This window comes from Coffea eugenioides, chromosome 1, assembly GCF_003713205.1.
Source record: "Coffea eugenioides isolate CCC68of chromosome 1, Ceug_1.0, whole genome shotgun sequence".
Taxonomy (NCBI): domain Eukaryota; kingdom Viridiplantae; phylum Streptophyta; class Magnoliopsida; order Gentianales; family Rubiaceae; genus Coffea; species Coffea eugenioides.
In genome coordinates this window covers 49797272-49820328 of record NC_040035.1, presented here as the reverse complement: position 1 = coordinate 49820328, position 23057 = coordinate 49797272, and the positions used below count along the sequence as shown (strand labels likewise).

At 37.7% G+C, this 23057-nt stretch overlaps 4 protein-coding genes across 4 annotated transcripts; 1 reads left to right on the top strand and 3 right to left on the bottom strand.

Annotated features, from left to right (window-relative positions):
* Positions 1-803: 803 nt before the first annotated feature.
* On the bottom strand, positions 804-3018 carry LOC113775334 (calcium uniporter protein 6, mitochondrial-like). Its single transcript, XM_027320168.1, has 2 exons — positions 2264-3018; positions 804-1504 (listed from the first exon to the last, which is right to left on the bottom strand). Exons 1-2 carry the CDS (start codon positions 2780-2782, stop codon positions 1016-1018), a joined length of 1008 nt encoding a protein of 335 aa, XP_027175969.1. The 5' UTR covers positions 2783-3018; the 3' UTR covers positions 804-1015.
* Positions 3019-4979: 1961 nt separating this feature from the next.
* LOC113750255 (transmembrane protein 56-B) lies at positions 4980-8680 on the bottom strand. Its single transcript, XM_027294256.1, has 9 exons — positions 8382-8680; positions 8110-8254; positions 7255-7343; positions 6980-7118; positions 6445-6519; positions 6094-6215; positions 5926-6001; positions 5781-5840; positions 4980-5458 (listed from the first exon to the last, which is right to left on the bottom strand). The coding sequence occupies exons 2-9, from the start codon at positions 8224-8226 to the stop codon at positions 5321-5323; spliced, it is 816 nt and encodes a 271-aa protein (XP_027150057.1). The 5' UTR covers positions 8227-8254; positions 8382-8680; the 3' UTR covers positions 4980-5320.
* A 4880-nt stretch (positions 8681-13560) lies between these two features.
* Positions 13561-17256, top strand: LOC113778778 (ubiquitin carboxyl-terminal hydrolase 2). Its single transcript, XM_027324275.1, has 6 exons — positions 13561-13771; positions 14172-14217; positions 15126-15172; positions 15879-15925; positions 16045-16147; positions 16234-17256. Exons 2-6 carry the CDS (start codon positions 14187-14189, stop codon positions 17008-17010), a joined length of 1005 nt encoding a protein of 334 aa, XP_027180076.1. The 5' UTR covers positions 13561-13771; positions 14172-14186; the 3' UTR covers positions 17011-17256.
* Positions 17257-18127: 871 nt separating this feature from the next.
* Positions 18128-21351, bottom strand: LOC113759711 (CBS domain-containing protein CBSX3, mitochondrial). Its single transcript, XM_027302287.1, has 6 exons — positions 21119-21351; positions 19883-20145; positions 19585-19666; positions 18781-18854; positions 18614-18674; positions 18128-18519 (listed from the first exon to the last, which is right to left on the bottom strand). Exons 2-6 carry the CDS (start codon positions 20138-20140, stop codon positions 18377-18379), a joined length of 618 nt encoding a protein of 205 aa, XP_027158088.1. The 5' UTR covers positions 20141-20145; positions 21119-21351; the 3' UTR covers positions 18128-18376.
* Between the last annotated feature and the right edge of the window lie 1706 nt (positions 21352-23057).

Sequence of the window (23057 nt, the reverse complement as noted above, 5' to 3'; positions counted from 1 at the left end):
ACTCGTACTTTACCCCAGTTTTATGTTGTGAATCATTCTGTATCACATTGGTGGACTGATCCTCAAGCTGAAATCAGTTAGGCCACCGTGATGTCCAAGACTGTCAATCATGACACTAGAAGGGAGATTGGTAGCATTTGCGCATCATTTCAAGCTCTGAAGCACCAGTTCTCAAATGTGAAATGATTTTTCGTCAGCTCCCAGTTGAACTGAGTTAAGAATGCAAAGACAGGTCCTTATAACCTGATCACAACGATTGCACCAATCCCATCGGACACGCACAAAGAATGCGCAGTAACAAGAGACTTGGAAGAGAGGATCATTGCAAATTTCTTTCCATTTTTTGGTATTCAAAACCGTATTAGGTCCAATATATATCTCCATCCATTTTTCAAGAAATGGATAGCCATTTGGTCTGCATAAGTGGCTGTAACGTTGACGTAAAACAATCAATGACCTAGTGATTCTAAAAGACCCCAAAAAAAAAAAAACCTGGGCTGAAGCTGCCAGACCTTATGAGCAACACATGCAAACTAAACATCTGAGCTTTTTGCATCTGAAAAGTAGTTTTAGAACCAAAAGCAACAGGGTATCATTCTGTTAGTCAAATGCATTAAGGTCAAGGCCCTTACCTGTTCATAATTTCACGAGTCCGGCCAGTACAGAAGTACATGTCAAGGCTGAATCACAACAGCTAATTCCATAGTAGCATCAATTTTCCAACATAATCAGCATTTCAATATACGGAGAAGAATTAGAAGAGCAAGGAAATCAAAGATTCCGTGTTAACTTGCTGGTCTATATGCAAAGAAGAATTTCAGTAACTTGTATTAAAGAATTTTTAGTAAATATATCTTCTAAGTATAAAAATTGGCCAAGGAAGCCAGTCAGTACGAGTGTACCACCTCAAAAGAAACAAGAGGGGTTGTTCCTTGGTTCAGAAAGACAAACATCTGTAAGTAAATGCCTCAACAGTAAAAACGGAGTCAGAGGGAAACAAGTTGACATTAGTGAGTTAATGGCCATGCAGAAGATCATCATCATGCTCTGTATGCAAGGCCATACGATGTCTGGCAGCAGTAGGGACATCCAATGGAGATTTGCATTTCTTCTGCAACTCCTTGAACTTCTCAATATCAAAACCATATTTTCTGAAGAGTTTCCTCCGCCTTGAGAGAAAAAGTCTTTGCATAAAATCTTGGTAAGTTGGGTCTCTTGAAGTGAAAAGGAAGTAAGCATAACCAATGACAATCCCTGTCGTAGTAGTGAAAAATGCAATTGGCTCCATGACATCCCATGAGAATTCCCAGAAGGTTAGGCGAAAGAAAAACCCGACTTGTATCACAGCAAGCCCCAACCCAGTCCACAAAATGCAGCGGACTTGCCTATGTGCAAGCCTATCAATTTCCTCCTTCTTCTCCTGCATCTTGTTCATCTCATCCTTGCAGGGGTCATCTTCAGGCAAGAGTGCGAGTGGCACTGCTTTTCTGACCAAATCGACCACCTGAACACAAAAGAACAAACACCATTGGATGCGATACCTAAGTATCAATTATGAAAGAGTTCACGTGCAGCAGTGAAATAGACCAAGTCGGAACACAAGTATAAACAGTTATTCAAACAGACTTTCAACGTATGAAGCTGCTATAGCATTCAAGGTCAATGTATCCTCTCTGGCACAACAAAAGCAACAGACCTATCAATGAAAAACATAACTCGTTCTCGGATGAGTTCAATGGTGGTATCCTGTCTCTGCTTCTTCTCTTCAACTAAAGTTGCTCCTGATAAGGAGAGCAGATTGTCTAAACTAAAATTTCTGGCGAGTAAAGATAGGTATAGCCCTTTTTTTGTTTTGGGGATAACAAATGTTGAATCCGGATCTCTGTTTTTTTTTTCCCCCTTTCCCGTTGAACTACATCTTCCAAAAATCAAGGAACGAAACAATTTTCCTTGCACTGGGAAGCCCATAAACAGGGGGAAAAAAAAAAGGGAGAACTGAGTAATTATTATGCCGTGACTACTACATCTAAGGAGAAAGGTACCTTTGAATTGAGTTTGAGCCCCGCACAAACACAATTTCAAATCAAATCCATAATCTCCAAAAACCCCTTCTTTGTCTTAAAAAAAAAAAACTCATACCCAAAACAATGTAGGACAATTTTTATAGTAATTAAAATGGGTGAAATGAAAAAAACAAGAGAGACAGAGAGGGACGGGTCCGGGTGGTTTTTTGAAGGGAAGGGAAGGGAAGGGAAATTAGTACCTTGTCGGGATGGAGGTAGACTTTATTTCGGAAGAGCAAAACGACGCCGGCCTCATCAAGAACATCGACAAAAGCGACGGCCTCATGGGGGGATTTGGCGACCCCCATAGTCTGGCAAGCCTGAAGAAGGTCCTTGTAATCAATAAACTCCTTGTTCTCCATCCCAAGCTGCATCTTCAAGGCCTCCACATTCACCAGCCTCATCAGCCTCTTCGCCTCCGCACACGATATCTTCTCTCCTCCATTGACGTTATTATCCTTCTTCCCATTCTCATCATCATCATCCCCATCCCTTCCTCCGCCGGCGCCGCTACCACCGACCACAGGAGGAAAAGTAGAAGCAGAGTAAAAAGAAGAGCCAATCACTCTAGACCCACGACAAAAACAGCCATCCAAACGCGGCCTTAAGCAGCTCCGACCACCCCGTAACACTGATTGTACCCCTCCTCCTCCTCCCGGTCGCGTAGCCGCCGCCGCTATGCCCTGTTTCAACAAGTTATAAGAAGTCCACCTCCACATTCGTGTGTATTGCTTTACAACTACTTTAATCTTTATATTTCCTTTTTGACGTATCAGTTAATCAATAGGTATAGCGTGTCGGGTGTTAATACTGCTATGATGAATGATGGCGATGGAGGTATGGAAACATGGCCGATAATGAAGAAGAAGATGTGAAGAAGACAAAGTGATGGAGCGCGGGGGTGGGGGTGGAAAGAGGAGTTAGTGGCAGTAACGGGCAGTGGTGGGAATGGATCTCAAGGACCCATCCATGATTAAAATTTCGAGAATGACGGAGGACGGTTATTATTATTATTATTATTTTTTTTTTTTAAAAAAAAGACCGTTTAAACGGTAACTGGGGGTGTCTCGCGTTAGTGACCAAGTATTACTACTGCTACTAATAATTAATAATTGTGCAGAACTGTTAAGATCCAAAACTGAGAAAAAATGAAAGGAAAGAAATACAACAGAGACCTGAGCGGAGTGAGTAAGATTTAAGTCAGAAGAGAGCGAGTCGAGTTGCGAGTAGTTTGGGCTGTGGACAAGGGATGGAGCAATGGATGGATGAATGGCTCTCACAACCGCCGAAAAAAAGTGATCCGTGTGAATTAAAAAATATATTTATGATGCAAGTAAAATATTATTATTTAGAAAATTTTGCTATCTTATAACATCTTTTTCTCTACATTTACATTCCTTTTAGTTTCTTCCCAAAACTCAAAACTCACTCACAATTGAAATTGCAAGTAACGATTAGGGTGTGATAAAATACCTAATATAATATATCCTACCTTCACTTCTATGATCTTTCCACATCTTTGTTGAGGATGACTATCTACTTTTCTTTCTTTTTTTTTTCTTTTCGTTTTTTTTTTTCGGTTACAGGAATTTGTTGTGGAATTCAAGAGCCCAAATCATGACGCACTTGCGAGGAAAAAAACAAGAAAAGGAATTGCATGTAAGTAATTCCCAAAAAAAAAAAAAAAAAAAAATTTACACACAGGCCAGTATGACAGGGCAATATTCTCCTATTATTCATTTTTGGACATTATTATGATGATGGTGTAACCTGAACATACCGCCGGTCAAAGCAGCGACACTAAACGCATCATCGACAAGGGTTGCTTTTAACTATTTGGATGAATTAATCCGAATCGCATTTGAGGTTAAAGGCTTTCCCCCGGTCTTTTGAATTTTTTTTTTTTTTTGTTAATTTTCATCCCTACTTCTACTCCTACTCTAACTAGGAGGAGACTCAATTGAACCTACGGGGATCGATGAGGACAGAACTATCACCGGACCAGACAAGTGCACAACGCATCCGTCTGAATTTGAAGAAGAATAAGAGCCACAAGAGTGGTCTATATTATCAGCCGAAAAGAGCCTGAACCAATGACATTCCAACTTTTTGCTTTATATATATATATATATATATATTAACGGGGAAAAAAGAAAGACAAAGACGTATACCATTTCAAGTATTCTAAAGAAAATTAATACAGTAGACAACATAAAGAATGCATTAGGGGGATGCCATCATGAATGCATTAAATAAGGTGTTTTTGGGGGGGTTTCCTTTTTCTACCCACTAACTGTTCTGAATTGGCCCAAGTTTGAAGTTCAAGAAAGGCAGGTGATGTCGCAGACTTGAAATTAATTTTTCTCAGCTGTCCACTTCCACCTTCTTAATCCACTCCACAGGGTGGCGTCTCTGATAATAGTAGCCGGCTTATTTGGTGTTTGGACAGAAGGAAGGGGCGGCAGAGGACACTGCGAACCATTTTATTAAGGAAAATCCAAAAAGGGGTTCGATGGAAGAAAGAAATTTCTGTCAGGGCAGGATGTTAACACGCAGTCACAACTGTTTTTGTCTTTCAAGTCTGTTTGGATTCCATAATTGAATTAATCGTCAGATTTGCTGCAGTCAAAATCGCAAGAAAGCGTGTAGCGATTACTACCATCGTGGGTGGTCGGTCAGAAAGATGCAAAACAACGATGCAGTAGCATGGATCATAAGAAAATGTTTCAACCTTTTACACTACTGTGAAATCATTTCTTACCATTGTTGAAGACGTGGATGAATGCTATATACTGCATCCCTGCTCATAGAGTGTTATTACTTGTTTAGACGAGCCGTTAAGCAGGGAGAGCCTACCAACCTCTCTCAGTTGATAGAACATCCAAAGCACGTCATCCTCCCCACTCTTCACAAAAAAATCAAAAACCCCTTTTCTATTCATCAAAAACGAATAAAGGAATCACTAATCTGAGACGTAATTGAATCCTAGTGCTGCTCATGGCATTAATTGCTTCATCAGAACCCAAGAAGCAACAAAGTACTGCATTCTGACCCTCGAGGTTATGCCGGCTTAGACATCAATAAATATGCACCATTTTACTCTGAACCTTAAGCTGGCTAACTGGGTTACTATAAGGATGCAACATGGAACTCTAGCAAAATCCACTTATGCCTAAAACACAAGACCTGTGATCCAGCTACAGTTTTAATAAACTGAGATGATATTCACCTGCACAAGCACCAATCTAGCAGCCATACTACTTGCGGTATCGTGCCCTTGTCAAAGTCTTTATCAAACCTCTGGCTATCTTCAAAAACCAGAATGCATTCATCATTGCAAGCACAGGAGGTACTGTTAGCAAGCTGTAAAATCCCAGAGTATACACTTCCTTAACCTGAAAAGATTTGAAAGAACTGAAGTGAAGGACATATCTGCATATTATATCTGGTAACCAGCTGCGAAACAGAGCAGGACATTCAATTGTTTCAACAGCGTACACCATACAAGAAGAGAAAAAATATAACGCTCATACTGCTTCAAGCTAAAACTAAGATACAGATCGATAGCCATTCAAATACTATTTCTAGCAACATTGCACGTCATATTACTGAAATGTCAATATTCTTCAAATTTCTAATCTGACATAATTGCAATATCAACTAGTAAGCAGAAGGAGCTTCTTTAATGTGTCAACAGATTGATGAATATCAACTGACCTGATCAAAATGGGAAAACAAATGGACGAAAAAGTACATGAACAAAAGAATTCTTGCAACCTGAAGCATCAGAAGTCTTATTGTGAGAAACAGTGATGCTTAAAAAGGACAAATAAAATGGTAAGTATGTTTTTTTGAACATTACCAGCCAACCTAAGAACAAAGCCAACCCATTGCAAACATATAGCTTAGAATCCTTCTGACCAGCGGTATCCAGATACCTGCAAGCACGATGACATTTTTCTAAATTATAAAATCCCACCAAAATTTTGGCTTTCTATGCTTTTTGAGGGAAATCTTGATGATAGTTTACCATCTCAAGTTGACAAAGGGAGTGGTGATCTCCGTGAAGAGGACCATCAGTATGTAAATCAGCCCTTGGCCACTTAAAAGGGATTGAATGATTGAAAACACAGAAAGTCCGTGGTGCAAAACCTAAACCGTAAACACATAAGCATGTCTGACTCATATCCCAACTGATTCTTGAAAAACAACAGTATGAAAGACCAAGCAGCCATAACACTGAAATTGTTGCACAGCAGGAGATATCAGAAAGTAGGATGCCAATGTGTTTGCACTTCCACTTCAGAAGTGCAACACAAGTCAACACTCAGCGTTCATACAAACAGAAATAAGAAATTCATCATTATCCAGTTCTACTTACATACTCCATACCACCTAAGACCGGAAAGTGATAAATGATCATTGCCAAGTCTGACAGAAAGTAACCGATGGAGATCTGTTGATCATCAAATGAAACAATTAATATAACTTGAAAATATGTATAACAGATGACTGTGCAGAAGTATAGCATATGACAATGGTAATCACGTTGGCAAAAACAGAAGGCAGGTGACCTAGTATCCTCTTCAGTACATACAAGGATGACAGGGAATGCTTGATGACCGCTGGTTACATGTAATGGCGAATAATTCACTCTTATGAACTGCCTTCTTGAATGTGAAAGAGCAACAATGAGAGTCTGATCGACCATGAAGGTCAGTGCAATATTGCATGACAAGGATGTCCCATAATCCCCAAATAATCTAATAAACAGAACATGTGGACAGTTGTTTGCCATGACAAAGTAAAGCACATAGTCACCATGGTTTTCTGACAATAAAAATCAGATGAATGCATGTATGGATGAATTATTATCGACATGCTGAAGGAACATTAAGCTCTGTGCAGCAACTTACTCCAAGTATTGTATCTGACAAAGGTGATTTTCTGTTAACAATCAACTCATCCTGCGAAGCCGCATCAAAAAGATCTGATGCAATCAAGAGATGCAAAGAAGCAGCAGCAACAACAATTGCATGGAAAGTGGAGAAGCCCCTGAAAAACAAAGTACCATTATATGTACAGCAAACAGCAACAATGTGAACTACGTTTCACATCCACTGTAAAACTCTGTCTCCGTGAAACATTTAATGTTGCAAAAAAGAAGAAGAAAATAGAGGGAAAGAATCACCGATTGTTCCATTCAAGTTTCCCTTTCTTGTCGAGTTTAGCATATCCACTAAAGAACACAGAGCTAACCACACCTGTTAAGTCATAAACCTTCAACAACAAAATTGGAGCTCTTTAAACAGCATCACCATGGCCAGCCGCAATACAAGGCAAAAAGTGCAAGTTTTGCTTCAATTGTCATATTTCTTTTTTCTTTTTTTTCACCTTAAATTTTTATTTTTTTAAGGGGGTAATATTTGGGGGAAAATGCCAAATAATCCTCACATTTCAATCTCAACTTCAAATTTTAAAGTTGTTTCAGTTGATCAAGAATTCTTTACAAAATTCCTCAACCTTTTTAATCAATAATACTCAATGACACTGCAATAACTACCATACAAGAAAACACAAAAACCACCTTATCCTAGAGGGGAAAAAAAACAGCAAAATAAAACATCCCAAGACTGGCCGAAACCAGTTTATCAAAATCAAGTTAGTATCAAAGCTACCGTACACCACAATGATCAAATTCTCTTCTTCCTCGGGTTAAAAGGCTGAGACACAACAAAATTCTTGATCAGTTGATCAAGAATTCTTTACAAAATTCCTCAACCTTTTTAATCAATAATACTCAATGACACTGCAATAACTACCATACAAGAAAACACAAAAACCACCTTATCCTAGAGGGGAAAAAAAACAGCAAAATAAAACATCCCAAGACTGGCCGAAACCAGTTTATCAAAATCAAGTTAGTATCAAAGCTACCGTACACCACAATGATCAAATTCTCTTCTTCCTCGGGTTAAAAGGCTGAGACACAACAAAATTATAAATAATTCGGCAAGGAAAATCAAGTAACAAAAGTTAAACTCACAATTTTGCACATAACGATGCCCAAAAACACAGACAATAGCCAGTGCTGCTCTTTGGTTAAAGTGGCATGCCCAGCAATGTCAATTAAACCAACCGTCAACAGCCCAAAACCCACCATGATTATGTTCTTTTGGGGCTACCCCAAACTGAATCAAAAAGAAACATAAAACAACTGAGTTCTCAGCCAAAAAAAAATAGACTTTGACTTGGTTTTACGTGTATTTTACGCGTACAAAAAGCTAGACATGTGCCAGTATGCAAGAAGAAACTTACACGGGCAATCTGACTATTATGACAAACGAAAAGCCCTTCGAGAATCAGAGGAAGAAAAAGTTGCAATTCAATCTTACAAAAGAGCAGGGAAACCAGAAACCAGAAAGAAGCGGAGAAAGACTGGGGTTTTAAAGGAAAGCGGTATGAGAATTGAGAGACCGTCGTGTTATTCTGAAATTTCAAAGGAGCGGACGAATACTGCCGAGAAACTGAAAGGGATGTTACACTTGCATAAAATAATACCCAATCCTAATAGCTGGGTTGGGAGTTTAGAATAGGAAGGAAAAGAAGAGAAGTGTCGAGTCAAGAAAGAAAAGAAAGGAAGAGAAAAGAAGGAAAGAGAATTTAATGTTGTTTGAGAGTTTAGGTGACAAATGGGATGATTTAGGTATATGTCAATAAAAATTTATTTAATACATATTTGAAGATAAAGTGGATATTTTAAAAAAATTTATTAGGCTTTCTCAACTTTTCTTTACTTTTCGGCCACATTTGAGCGGAAAAGTATAACAACTATGGCAGCAACATAACATCCATCCAAGTGCCACTGGCCATTTGGTCCGGTGGTCATCACCATTAAAGGTGATGCTGGAGGTCAGGGGTTCAATTTCTGCCTCTCACAAATTTGCCACAATTTATGGCGGTCTTAATTGACCTTCATCGATGGAGTCTGTACTCACATCGAATCCCCTTTTCTTCCGCTTAAACTAGGCTAGATTAGGTTATAGAACGGAGAAAGAAAGTTTTTGTTCCCCTTTCCTTTCTTTTCTTATCAAAACCGATCTTCCAAACTAAGCTAAAAGAAATGGAAAATTCCAGAATTTAACAGCGGTAAAAGGTTTGGCCCATCGACTATGGGTACAGCAGGCTGCTGGCAGAAGGATGATTATGAATATATTTAATGAGGTTTGGAGCGTATTAATGGCGATGAAAGAGAGGTCTTTTTTTTTTTTTTTTCTTTCTCGAAACGATAATTTGATGGAAGAGAGGTCGTTTGCCTTCATTTTCTGCTTTTGTACGGTTTTGCCATCTGGGTGAGAATGTATAACAGATATCCATGAGCAAAATTTCCAAAAAATTAAAATAAAAAAAAAAGTAAAGGGAAGGAAAGGAAAATAAGTTTGAACTTTCTCTATGAATGCGTAATTTTTGATGCCATGTTGACTCTCAATTCCTGCATAGACGCTCCGTTTTTAATTTATATATAGACCGCTAACTTGACTTGGTGGTGCTCAGGAACTTTCATGTAGTCAAAGAATATACTATCAATCTTGCTTGCGAAGCCAGCTGAGGAAGTCAACGATGCTCAAATTGCCATTAAAATAGGAAACATCCACCTTAAGTCCACATTGAAAACCCTCTTGGTTAGGGTAGGGTTTATCGCAGCAAAAGCAAGAACTGTCTCATCATCAAACGAATCATACTCCTCAATTTTCAATCCTCTGCGAGGTTTTTGATCAGTCTGATCTCGACGTGCATGGCGGTTGCTGATCCAAGTTGACAAGGGACAAATCAGGAGCGACTCTCTTATCTTGTTCGCCTGCCTTGTTGATTCTATCCACCTGAGGTGCATACGATCGATCGACACAAGGAAGTTCACAGATGCCTGGATATATATGGTCTATCTGAATCCACAGTTCATTCTGTTCTTACCCTGAATGATCCGTGCATTCGCATTCATAACCTGAATCTCGTTCTTAGAGGTAGATGATCCGTCTCCGGATTTGTTTTCGATTATTGATAATAATATTTCAGGAACAGGCAAATCCTGCTCTGATATCAACTAATGTATCGACGGAAGTGATTTTAACCGTCTAATTTCATGAATTAATTCGAACAAATAAACAAGAGGTAAATCACGTTCAACCCTTAAAGAAAACAGAATTCAAATCATAAACCAAAACAAGATTCGAAAGAATTTTTACTTGAGCACACTCAAAATCAGGAATTAATCCATATATAATTGTGTTAAGTTTAATAAAAATATGTCAAAAATTTGATAAAATAATCTTAGGTACGTCTCTATTTACACACTAGAAGTTCTAAATTAGATAGGAAACAAAATTACATAAAAAAATATATATATATATTGCTCCGATGGGTGCCCGTCTTCGGGCTCGATTTGGCACCAGACTTTCTATGTGAAGTCAGCTCCACGCACCTCGTTCCACATCATCTTATATGCTGGCAATAGTCATCCCCCTCAACAACCGCAAATAATACACACACCCAACCCATAAGCGAAACCCACGTCCCAACTCAAAAGGCATGCTGACTTTCAGGCCACACTGAGGAACTTATGAGCTACGCACACACACCACTCACAATCGATGTGGGATAGAGGGAACGGGGGAGGGGAAACACCAAGACTCACCAACGATTTTTACCACTCTTTAATTTTTCATATCCACCTTAACAATCGCAAATAACACACACACCCAACCCATAAACGAAACCCACAGTCCAGCACAAAAGGCATGCTGACTTTCGGGCCACACTTTCAAGCAATAGTCATAGTCACAGTGAATATGGCTTGGGTAGAGGCCCATTCCGATGTTGACCATGGTGTCACATCTATTCTCATCCAAAATTGGAGCTGAATTTGACTTCGAAATAAAGGCTCTCAAAATTCCTTCCACTTGTTCTCCGCCGCCCACCACCACCATTAAATCAGCAGCCAAAAAAGAATTTTTTTGTATTTTTTCTCTTTCATTCTTCTCCATGCCCTTTTCACCTTTAATTATTGGGATAATTTCAGAAACCTCCCCTGAGATTTCTGACATTTGCACTGACCTCCCCTCTAGGTTTAGAAATTGCATTCACCTCCCCTGAACAGTAACAATTCGTTGCAGAAACCTCCTTGACAGCTTTTGTAGAAGTGAGATAAGAATTTTCTTCCAATTTTGCCCTTACTTGCTTGACAATTTATTATTTGCTTGACAATTGCTTAACTAATTATCTAATTAGTTAATAGTTAAACTAATTAACTATTAACTAATTATCTAATTAACTATTAACTAATTATCTAATTAATTAATTAACTAATTAACTAAAGTTGTTGTCTGTCCGAAACTAATAAACTATTTGCATGTTAAACTAATTAACTAATTAACTGCTTAACTAACTAACTAATTAACAAACTATTTGCATGCTAAACTATATGCAGTACGCATTACCTATTTAAAGTATCAGCTCTTTATAGGTATTTTACTTTCAAACATTTAATTTATGATAAAAACATCAATATTTGTAAGTAAAATTCAAAAAGTTAATTAGTTTAACTATGCAGAAATAGTTTGATTAGTTAATAACTATTAACAATTAGATAATTAGTTAATAGTTAATTATATAATTATTTATTAATTAATTAGATTATTAGTTATTTAGTTAAACTATGCAGAAATAGTTAATTTAGTGTAATTTTTATTAACAAATGTTTTGTTGGGTTTGATGAAAGTACTCATCACATTCATTTGGTAAAATTAAATCATGTCAGGGGTACTTTAGTAAATTGACCCACTTTTGCCTATTAAATTGCCTCCAACTTTTGATAGGGGAGGTCAGTGCAATTTCAAAATTGATAGGGGAGGACAATGCTATTACTATAAACGTCAGGGGAGGTTTCTGCAATTATCCCTTAATTATTAGTCTCAAAATTTGAATTTGACGACACGTAGAGGTTGAAAAATCCTCCCCTAACAAGTAACAACTGATCAACTATAGATAACTTCTGGGTTTGGAATACTGTCACTGTCGTGGTGGCTTTTAATCCAAATTAAGTCAATTTGAATGGTCGGAATTTAAAACAGAAATAGATAACTTGCGTTATTGTAGACTTTATTGAAGAAAATTGCTCCTCGCTATGAAGTAATATTTCAAGTTGCAATTCTCATGAATAAACATACACTCCAAAAATTTCATAGGATACTGGTAGACAGTTTTCAAGATTACAGAGCGTGTTATCTATTCGTCTGCATGAATTTTGACTCGAAATGCTATCATGTCTAATTAACACTCCATCTCATGCATTCCCAATCAAATTGTTGGAGAGCAATAGGGCAAAGACGAGCAAAGCAAAGAGGTCATCTCTTCCATTGCTCGAGTGTGTCTGGATTATACATTATTTTTACCTTATTTACACACTGACTTATTTGTATCATCAGTATATTTTTTAACCATCATTTTATCTCACATACATCATATCAAAAAAGTGCTACAGTATTTTTTTTTTACAAAATTATTTCAAATTATTCACCATCCAAACACATTCATGTCACAATACATGGAACTTCCAAAAATTTTTATTCTGTTTCCAGAATGCACAAAAGGTTGGATGTAATTTACGAAATTTTCAGTAACATGCATGGTGTGAATTGAATCAAACAATATTTGGGTTGAAGTTTGGACCATTAAGGTGTTTAACTATCCTAGAATATGATTTTGGTTTGCGGAGCCCTTTTCACTCTTCATTCTTTTCTATTTTATTTGAAGAAATTGGATTGTTAGTGGAGTAATTAATTACCAATCATATTCGTGTAGACAAAATCTTAGTCAAGTTATTGCATATTTGTCAAACAAAGCTCAAGTCAATGCTTGCTTTGTATATTGAAGAAATTCAAACACAAACTCTTGTAAAGCAAATGTTGGTTGATTGTCGAGCAACTTCATTCATACCACACCCACCCAATGTGTGTGCAGTTTAAAAATAAGTATTGATTTTTATGAATATATTAATTTTATTTTTATGAAATTAAATTTTATATGAATTCTTCATGAAAAACATTACAATTTATTAGTATTAACATAAAAGTTTTCACCAAATGAAGAAGTTAAACTCATTTTCAATCAATAAATCACAATAAGAAAACACAATCTGCAAACAAAATAAAACAAACGAACATTCAAAATGGAGTCAAAATAGTGGTAAGAAAATTTTTTTTAGCACAACTCTATACGTCGAAAAGCAAAAAAAAAAAAAAAAAACCAAAATTTGCAGATATTTACCAGCTACCATTTCTTCAGTTTTCTTAAAATTTTTAATTTATTCGGGCTACGGCTTCTGGGTAGCATTCAGCTGGGTTGGCTAAACCAGCCCAAATATAAAAAATCACACCAGCAATTTATAGGGCCCTAAACCCTAACCCACAACGCTGGCTCACAATCCAAAATTGCTTCTGGGCCCCAAATCCAATCATCGCCATCATCCACCGCTCTCCTCGTCCTCCACCTTGGTTCATCGGTTCTATTTTCCTGCCACCAAAGCAACCAATCCATCTCTTTTAGCTGCCCCCTCTTCCCCCTTTGACCGACTGCTTCCCTCTCGCCGCCCTGAGCAACCTCGGCAGGCTTCAGCTACTAGTACCGGATCCTGAAAACTAAGTTTTTTCCAGGTTAAATTTTAACAGCTTTTTAACAATCTAAGTTTTATTTGTTCTTGTCTTTTAACAGCTTTTAGTTACTTAATTGAGTGTTCATATACGCGTCTGTGTCTTAAGGTTTTATTTTCATGTTGGACTTTAATGGAAATATAGTTGAATATTTTGGGTTCATAACAGGAATAGACCTGTTGAATTTTTACTGAATTGGATTTTTTTAAATTTTAATTTTCTATTGTTGAATTCGACCTCTTAGGGGTTCTTGTTGAATTTTAACTGTTTCTTAAATTTTAAATAAGTAACTTCCGTTCCTGCAAGTTTTGATGTAGGAGTATATAATGGGGTAGTAGGTTTATGGAGGCAAATTTGGAATTGAGTCAATGATATTTTTCTTTTTGGATATTTTTTGTCACAGCATTTTACAGACAAAATGTCTTGGTGCACTATCGAGTCTGATCCCGGTAAGTTTTCTTCTAATTTTGTGGTGCCCTTTTTGCACTCATTATTATTATTATTATTTTTCACTTGCATACCATTCACCATTGAATTATGACTTCACGAGGTTGAATTTTCTTTCGGACACTATAAATTCTATTCTACACCTACTCTTACTCTAGGGAAACTCGGAGGAGACTGAACCACTACTGATCCACATGGGTGCCTAAGTACGGAGTCTTGGGATTTTTTAGAATGCAGGCCAAGGGATTTGATTCCTTGACCTACACCCAAAAGCTCTCCTTGGTGGCCAACTACTCTAGGAGTAGTTGGTTTCCACGAGGCTGAATGAATATGCTGTATTTTGCTAATGCTTCAGCTAATTCATCTCATTATTTGGGCTCGTGTTGTTTAGCAGGGTGAGCAATTTGTATTACAAATTTATCATGTCATTTGGAGCACTATTTGAGGGAGGAAATGAAACAGGCTCCCTTTGATTTCTTTCTTCCACATTCCATTGTACAATAAAACAACTCAACTATAGCCAATCTTTGCTTGCTTTTTTAACTAGATTAGGATCCAGCAATTTAGATTCCAAATAATCCATGCAGGCTCTTGTCATTAGCAGTTGTGGTCATCCTTTCTTAGCTACTACATTGGTCTTTGGTTCATCTCTCCTTCCATGCACCATCCTGAGCCACAAACCACCAATTCTTCTGGGGCATCTCTTGGGGGCTGTATGCCTCCTTGTGGAGGAAAAATATTTATTGAATTTTTTCAACTTGAGTAGAGTTTTCCCTCAAGGGTTTTGACAGAAACCAAGAAGAAAAATTGATTTGTCAGTCAGTGGACAAAAAGGATTACAGTCATGTACAACATTCATAACATCTTTCTCAGCAAGTTTATGTTTCTGAATAATTGGCCTGTGCTGCAGGTGTTTTCACGGAGCTCATACAGCAGATGCAAGTGAAAGGCGTGCAGGTCCTTCCCTGGGTTTATAGCCATTTATGTGTTCCTAAATTGCTTGTTTGGCATTATATTAGGTTACTGTTATTTTTGGATTTATCTTGTACTATTTTGGCTTGCTTCTTGTCTGGTTGTGGATATTCTTGTGAAAACTTCATTAACATTGTATATACCATTAGCAAAGATATGCTGCTTATCTGGAGTTATTTTCATTTTTGCAGTGGAGAATATTTTTTGTTATTTCTTTGTTGTGATGTTTGTTTTTTCTTGAAGCTGCTTTAGTGTTTATGCGGACTTACTCCATGTGTTTGAACTCTAGTTATGTTCTCTCTGAATTTCAAAAGGACACCAGCAGATTCTTCATCTTGTTGATTAGACTCCTTGAATCAGTGGAAAATTTTTGCCCTCCCTTCTCCCATGTGCATCCACTTTTTCCTCCTATGTCACCGTCTATTTGTTCAGTGCACAGAATTTGGAACTACTTGTGCTTTTTCTCGTTAAAACCAAATTAACAATTATTTGTGGCAATTGGAAACATGTAGAATCCCACAGGCTGGCAATTAATTAAAGAGCTTTTGAGTGTGAAGTATGCACCTTCTGGTAATAGGCTTTTTAAAACATGTTCAAGCCTAAGTTCTTTTGGAATTTAACTTTATTTTGTGATTGGAATGGACAATTATGAAGATCCATAGTTTCTAACACCTGCATTTTGATCAAGCAGGTTGAGGAGTTGTATTCATTGGATCTTGATTCCCTGAACAATCTTAGGTAAGTTAGTCTTTAAGTTGTGATCCTCTATCAAAGATCATTTTGCTCACTGGATGAGGGCTTGCTGTATGTTTTGTACTCTCTGTATCCCTCTCAACGTAAACTTTATTGATTTCCAGGCCAATTTATGGATTGATTTTCCTCTTCAAATGGCGTCCTGGTGAAAAAGATGACCGTGTTGTAATAAAGGACCCAATCCCCAATTTGTTTTTTGCTAGTCAGGTTTGCTTTCTTCAGTCTGTGTATGCCTTGTACAGGGAGGAGTCTTAAAACTGTTATAGTTGAACCTTTACTTCATGCTTTTACAGGTCATAAATAATGCATGCGCAACCCAAGCTATTCTGTCTATTCTTATGAATTGTCCAGATGTTGATATTGGTCCAGAACTATCAGCTTTGAAAGATTTCACCAAAAATTTTCCACCTGAGCTGAAAGGTTTGGCAATAAACAACAGTGAGGCGATTCGCACCGCTCATAATAGTTTTGCAAGACCAGAGCCCTTTGTGCCTGAAGAGCAGAAAGCTGCTGGAAAAGATGATGATGTCTATCATTTTATTAGCTACTTACCGGTTGATGGTGTGCTCTATGAGCTTGATGGCTTGAAGGAGGGACCTATTAGCCTTGGGCAATGCCCGGGTGGCCACAATGATATAGAGTGGTTACAAATGGTGCAACCAGTGATTCAGGAGCGGATTGAGAGGTATTCGAAGAATGAAATTAGGTTCAATTTATTGGCTGTAATAAAGAACAGGAAAGAGATCTATACAGCTGAACTCAAGGAGCTTCAGAGGAGAAGGGAGCGTATCTTGCAGCAGCTGGCTACATTACAATCAGAGAGACTGGTGGACAACAGCAATGTTGAAGCACTAAACAAACAACTATTAGAGATAAATGCTGGGATTGAGGGTGCAACGGAGAAGATACTGATGGAGGAGGAAAAATTCAAGAAATGGAGAACTGAGAATATCCGTCGAAAACACAATTACATACCCTTTTTGTTCAACTTTCTGAAGATTCTTGCTGAAAAGAAGCAGTTAAGACCTCTAATAGAAAAGGCCAAACAGAAAACAGCGAATCCAAAATAAAGCTGTATACTTTTCGTGAGATAGGTGACACATGGGTTGTCGATCTGTTTGAATTTATGTCAATTGGTCAAAATTGAGATGTAGGTTTCCTGTAAATCTCATCATCCCATGACCTAACGGGAAAAGTGTCTCATAGACAGGTTATTTGATTTTTTTTGTTGTATTTGCCATTTGAGACCCGGATCCAGTGTTTACAATTTCTTGCCTCGTAGAATTCGTCAATTAACATGCTCATGGCTTTATTTATGTCTCTGATTCCTGCCGCTGATGATGAAGATTAGCTAAATGCCAGCAGCTACCGTCTGTCTTGGAAATCATAACATGGATAGGAATGAAGTTTTTACCACAAGTATGGTGCTGAAACCGTCTCGTCTCTTTTTGACATCAGGCAACATTCCGAGTCGAGACCTTGAAAGTCTGATCGATTAAGGTGACCTCCTGATTTCTGGTTTCCCTAAGCCAGAACGTTCCTCTTCCCATTTGCAAGGCACATCTGCTGAAATTTTAACATGATATAAATGGTGTGAATCTTGCGCGGAGAGCAACTTATTTCATCAAGCAATTTTGGTGAAGATAAAAGTCTGCCTTTTTTTTTTTTCATTTTGTTCAATGTAAGTGAAAGGTTCTGAATTCAGAATCTCTCATTTACACTATCTCCTCCCGTATCACTCAATTCATTCCTCCCTCTTAGTTAAGATAAAAGTTTGCTTTTTTTGGTTTACTTCTTCTTTTATGAAATTTGCAGGAAACATGTTTAAACTTGTATCTGAATGCCAAAACTTGTTTAAAGTTCTGCCCAGATGGAGATCGACTTGAAGCCTCAGGAACCCCATCTGGAACACTTCCGACATAGGATTTTCTGGTTTGCACCAGATAACTCTTGTCTGTGGCCCAATATACTTTTGATCTAACAACCACCGTACTCAACATAACAGCGTCTCTGAAAAGCAGTCACCGTACACCACCTGGTTGCGAAGCTATGGAAAATTCTTCTTCGTTCCCCATTTTTTTTTTTGGTTCTGTTTTGTTTTGGAAAGACCCTGAATGTTCGGTTGAAACAGGCTCATCAACATACACGATCAAACAAATTATAGCCTAAGCCCGATTCAAAGCCCGATTCAAAGATAACTGTCAAACTTATTATTTTGAAGTTACCAAAGAGCAGCAAATGGAAAGGCTACAAACAACGGAAAACAGGTGCAAGCGGCTTCAGAGTCCATGCTATTATTGGAAACCTAATCAAGCCATAGGCTGCATCTTGCAGGTAAATCGCAGGCTAAAGCGATGCATACAAGAGAATATTTACAACCCTTCCGCACTCTCGACTCCTCGTCGTCGTTGTCGTCATCATCATCATCTTCTTCTTCTAATATCCTCCTTGAATATAAGCATTTAAGCGGTCCAATTCATCCCGGTGCTCACTCACTACAGCACGAACCACGTCTCCAATAGACACCATGCCTACCATCCCTTTATTATCAACCACCGGAATGTGCCTGATGCGGTTATCTGCAGCAATCCATTATTCATATTCAAATCAGGGGAAAACTTTCTTAAAAAAGGTCGGCAATTCTTTGAATTCAGATAATAAGATTCAGTTTACCAGTCATCAACTGCATTGCTTTCAAGACCTTGGTGTCAGGTGTGACAGTAATAAGCTTGTTCTGAAATCACCACGTCATCACAAATTACAATATGTTTCGCATTGCCACGGGAAGATAACCAACTTATTTAAAAGCTTCATCATTAGATATCACTTGTGACACGTACCTCTTCAGTCATGATATCACCAACTTTTGTTGATTTGGACGATCTTCCCTGTACTATGATTTTCCTGAGATAGTCTGGACCAAGAAACACAATGCCTCACCAGATGTATATTTATTTGACACCACTATAGAAGAACAAATATGCAAACGTATCTTAAAATGCCATTCCACATCATAACTCGCACAAGAATAGAATTCAATCCACAATTTGAAAGGAAAACTTACAGCAAAAAATCAGAAAAATGAAAACCTATGCGCATTTTGAATAGATCATGCGGGCTCAAAGTTCAACTATCAATAAGATTTGAGAAACATTATTGTTTGTACATAGTCACCATCAGCAAATTCTACTGCCAATGTGGAAAAGGGGTTTGTTGGAACAAGCTTCCTATAGTAAACTTCACGTTGCTGGTGCTACGAAAATACCAACAAAATAATGGGCTTTGTGATTGAAATACCAATGTAAAATGCTAGCAACATAATTTTCTTAAAATATATTGCTATATTAGGGATCAGAAATCTTAGATATCATGAATGTGAAGTAAACAGGGATGGAAGAATGAGTCACAAGTCCTCATCTTCCTTTGAGGTCCAAGTACCTACACTAAAGTGATAAATCAAAGTTTAACAAGTGGGATTATAGATTGGTTGGTTGTTCACAAAGCCTAGGAACATATTAGTTTTCCCCTTTACCACCCCCAGAAAGCAAGCTCTTGCATCCAAACAGCTCAACAGGTGACGTGATTCGAATGTTTTGCAACTTCAGCATATGTATTTGCTTTGGATTTTGGGGTTCACAATTTACCTCTCTCTGTGATGATGCCAGCGATTGCATTTTGCTCTTTAGGCTTTACTACCACTAAGGCTCCAACATTGTGGTTCGTCATCTGTATTGAACACATTTTTCAGTATTTATTTGTTAGTTTTAGATCACCAAAAGTATACGAATATCTTCACCAAATACATGCGCTGAAAAGGCTACATGATCTTGCATAACGATATGAGTGTCTACTTTGTGAATAGACGCTTATGGGGGAAGTAAGTACTAAAACCATTAACAGCAGTAGCATGCTGGACCAGGCTTACAGCACAAAGATACCCACCGACTTCACTGCATCATAAACAGTGTCATCTGTGGTACACCAGAGCCAGGAGCCATCCGCACCTTTCCCCTTGGCTTTTAAAACATCTGATATTTTGGTACTTTCAAAACCATGCTCCTCCATTTGAGCAGCTGAAGTTGACTCGTGTCTTGCAAACACAAGTGACCGCATTACTGGACTGACTACACGAACATGCTGCAGAATAGCATTCCTAAGGATATTCCCGTGTGAGACAATGGCATGAATCCCTCCTTGCATTTTGCCTATTTAGGAAATATAGCTTCGTTAGTGTAAGTAATTTCAAGCCGTTTTGCTTTTCTTTTCCAGATACCCCTGCTCTTGCAGTAGTTACCCAGCCATTCCAAGATTTACAACAGCTCTCATACAAGAAGCAGCTATAAAATATTTTTCTCATACAATCTTTTTAAATCTGCGGAGCTAACCTACCAGATTAATCTACAACATAGGAATTGTAAGCCTTCACATAACGCTTTCACTTGCATCGATAATATTCTTGTATATTCCAAAATTCCTTTGCAAATTGTTAATGTTAACAGATATTTTATCATCTTAAATGCTACGCCAATCTACAAAAGAGGGGAAACAAGTCCGGTATGTTCTAGAAACAAATAGATAGGGATCCAGGAACAGTGCAAGAAAATTAAAAAATATAAATATAAATAAGAACAAATAATACCATGAATTATCAAGGTCATGTCCAAGTGATCAGGCTGATGAAAAATAATCATAAATCGACAAGGATCCAGGAACAGCACAAGGAAATTACCAAAAAAAGAGGGGGGGGGGGGGGAAACGAAAGAGATGAAGCTGATGAAGAATAATCGACAAATAGACCGCTAGAAAGTTTTTCAGTACAATCACCATGCATTTGCTGGAAAAACTTATCATCCAGATTCCAGACTAAACACCATATCAACTTATTTGACAAAAAAAAAAAAAAAATACTGGAAAGCTTATATCATCCAGACCAAGCACCATGTCAACCAAGCCTCATACGGGTTCTTCTTTGTCAATGATTAGCCAACTTTATCAATCATTACCTTTTCTTACTCAAATACAAGAAACCATATCAAACCCGAAAACAGAAAACTGTGTTCTTGGCTCAAAGGGTACATGATACTCTGTTAAACGTCAACACAGTAAAATCCCAAGAACAAGAATTACATCTACTCTTAACACAGTAAAATCCCACGAAGAAGTAGCATGAAATCTTACCGAGAAAAAAAGATATTTTCTTTATCTGAAAAGGCTCAGTACTGCAGCTGCTGGTGGTGGCGGTGGTGTTGGAGTAAAGCAGAGTTCAAGTTACAAGGGATGGCCTTTCTTTTTCTCTGTCTCTCCCTCAGATAATAGCACTCCCAAAGTTTATCCAGCAACTTGTAGTATGCACTACAAAGTAGTACTATTTCAGTTAATTTATTCCTTTGTTGAGTATTCTATTCCACAATTGCAGTGGATGAGTTTTTATAGGATACACCCATCCACATCACCATCAAGGTCTTGCCGATGGCACACGAGAAGATCATGACCCTTGCCATATCACTTGCCTGCCCATCACATAATCTCTCTTGGAAAAAGCCAAAAAGGAAAAATATTTGATCAGGGAAACGCAGCACCTGTCTTTATCTTTAGAAATAAATGCACGACAAATTGACATAATTTCTTGTTAAATACAGAGAGATTAACGTATCTAATATCTAAAATGGCTCTAATATTTCTTTTACTTCATCTAAATCAAGAAAATTGTTAGGAATTAAAAGGAAGTTTTTCGTCATTTACTCTTAAAATGTTATTTTTACTTTCTTTTTAAAATTAAGTCAGTAAAATTGAATTGAAGGGATTTTGGCAAGAAGGATACCAAACAGAGGTGGGTCGCGGGCTAAACACATGTCTAGGGTAATGTAGACGTTACGGGTATTATCAGTAATATGTACAACGAAACATTAGTGGAGTCATTTGACAGTGATGGGATAAGATTCAGACATGGAACATCGATCAATGTGAGAGGCAGAGAAGAGAGGCAGAAGAGGACAGTGGATAAGGTGACCGGAAGGGTTTCTGGGGTTGGTGGGGTCTTCATCTCTTAGTCAAAATCAGTTTTACAGGTTTTTCTGTGGAGTTTCTATTCCACGTTGTTCTTAGGAATTTGGGGAATTGGGTAGATAAGTCACTAGAAAAATCTTAAAAGTTGCCGATTTTTTAGGTCAATCTCTGAATTAGATTTATTTGTGAAATTTCTTACCTCCAAAAAGGATAAGGTGACCGGAAATTTAGGTCAGGTGGGGGGAACCACTTAAAAAAGTATTTCTGTACTAGTGCTGAGTCATCATCCACTTGTAACATATACACATGCCCGTGGCTGGCCCCCCCTCCACCCCCATCATCACTCATTACTCAAATTGCCATTGGATTTGAAGTCCACTCTCCTGACACAATCTCTAATTTTTTTTTTATTAAACGATAATAATTAATCTAACCTATTTCTACTCTAATTTATCTTAGGAGATTTAATCTACTCGTACTCCTACTATAACATATTCTGATAGGCAGGGAAGGGAGGGGGAGAGAGTCTCAACAGGAGTTAGAAAAATCGACGGAGACAAAATCAATCATCGAATCAAACGGATGTGTTACACTACACATTCGATTATGATTTAAAGATTTTTATGATGACCAGCAACCCAAAATACTGTTGGTTGGTTTTTCTGACATAATTCTAATTAATCATTACTATTACATTAACAGCTGTACTAATCTATTCCGTCGCCATCAAAGTTCGAAAAGCAGTAAGATTATTTTTTCTTTTGCTTTTTTTTTTTAATTAATAAGTTAGTTGTAGTTGTTACATTAATGATAAACGGCAGAAGGAAGTACCCACAAATGTTACTATAAGATTCCGGCATGGAACCCACTCTGATTTTAGTATTTCTTTTTTATTTTTTTCTTTAAGGTCTCTAGTTCGGTAGCAGAGTACACCCCCGTCTTTTTATTTTGAGGGGAGGTGAAAGCTTTTTTTGGTATTACCTATTTGGGCAGATTTATCACCCAACGGTGGGACTCCATACCATAGTTTTCCAACCGTACGATTGAATTGATAATCACTCAGAAAGTTTTGACGGTTAGGCCACATTAATTGCCGGAGTTGATTTAAGAA

Coding starts and splice junctions, on each gene's coding strand:
- LOC113775334 (XM_027320168.1), bottom strand. CDS start 2,782: ATGTGGAGGTGGACTTCTTATAACTTGTTGAAACAGGGCATAGCGGCG. Junction 1,505..2,263: donor TCTACCTCCATCCCGACAAG/GTACTAATTTCC, acceptor TTTTGTGTTCAG/GTGGTCGATTTGGTCAGAAA.
- LOC113759711 (XM_027302287.1), bottom strand. CDS start 20,140: ATGCAAGGAGGGATTCATGCCATTGTCTCACACGGGAATATCCTTAGG. Junction 19,667..19,882: donor TTTATGATGCAGTGAAGTCG/GTGGGTATCTTT, acceptor TGTTCAATACAG/ATGACGAACCACAATGTTGG. Junction 18,855..19,584: donor TGGCATCATCACAGAGAGAG/GTAAATTGTGAA, acceptor TTCTTGGTCCAG/ACTATCTCAGGAAAATCATA.
- LOC113750255 (XM_027294256.1), bottom strand. CDS start 8,226: ATGGTGGGTTTTGGGCTGTTGACGGTTGGTTTAATTGACATTGCTGGG. Junction 6,520..6,979: donor TGTCAGATACAATACTTGGA/GTAAGTTGCTGC, acceptor GATGATCAACAG/ATCTCCATCGGTTACTTTCT. Junction 5,841..5,925: donor CTTTGTTCTTAGGTTGGCTG/GTAATGTTCAAA, acceptor CTGATGCTTCAG/GTTGCAAGAATTCTTTTGTT.
- LOC113778778 (XM_027324275.1), top strand. CDS start 14,187: ATGTCTTGGTGCACTATCGAGTCTGATCCCG. Junction 15,173..15,878: donor TGCAAGTGAAAGGCGTGCAG/GTCCTTCCCTGG, acceptor TTGATCAAGCAG/GTTGAGGAGTTGTATTCATT. Junction 16,148..16,233: donor ATTTGTTTTTTGCTAGTCAG/GTTTGCTTTCTT, acceptor ATGCTTTTACAG/GTCATAAATAATGCATGCGC.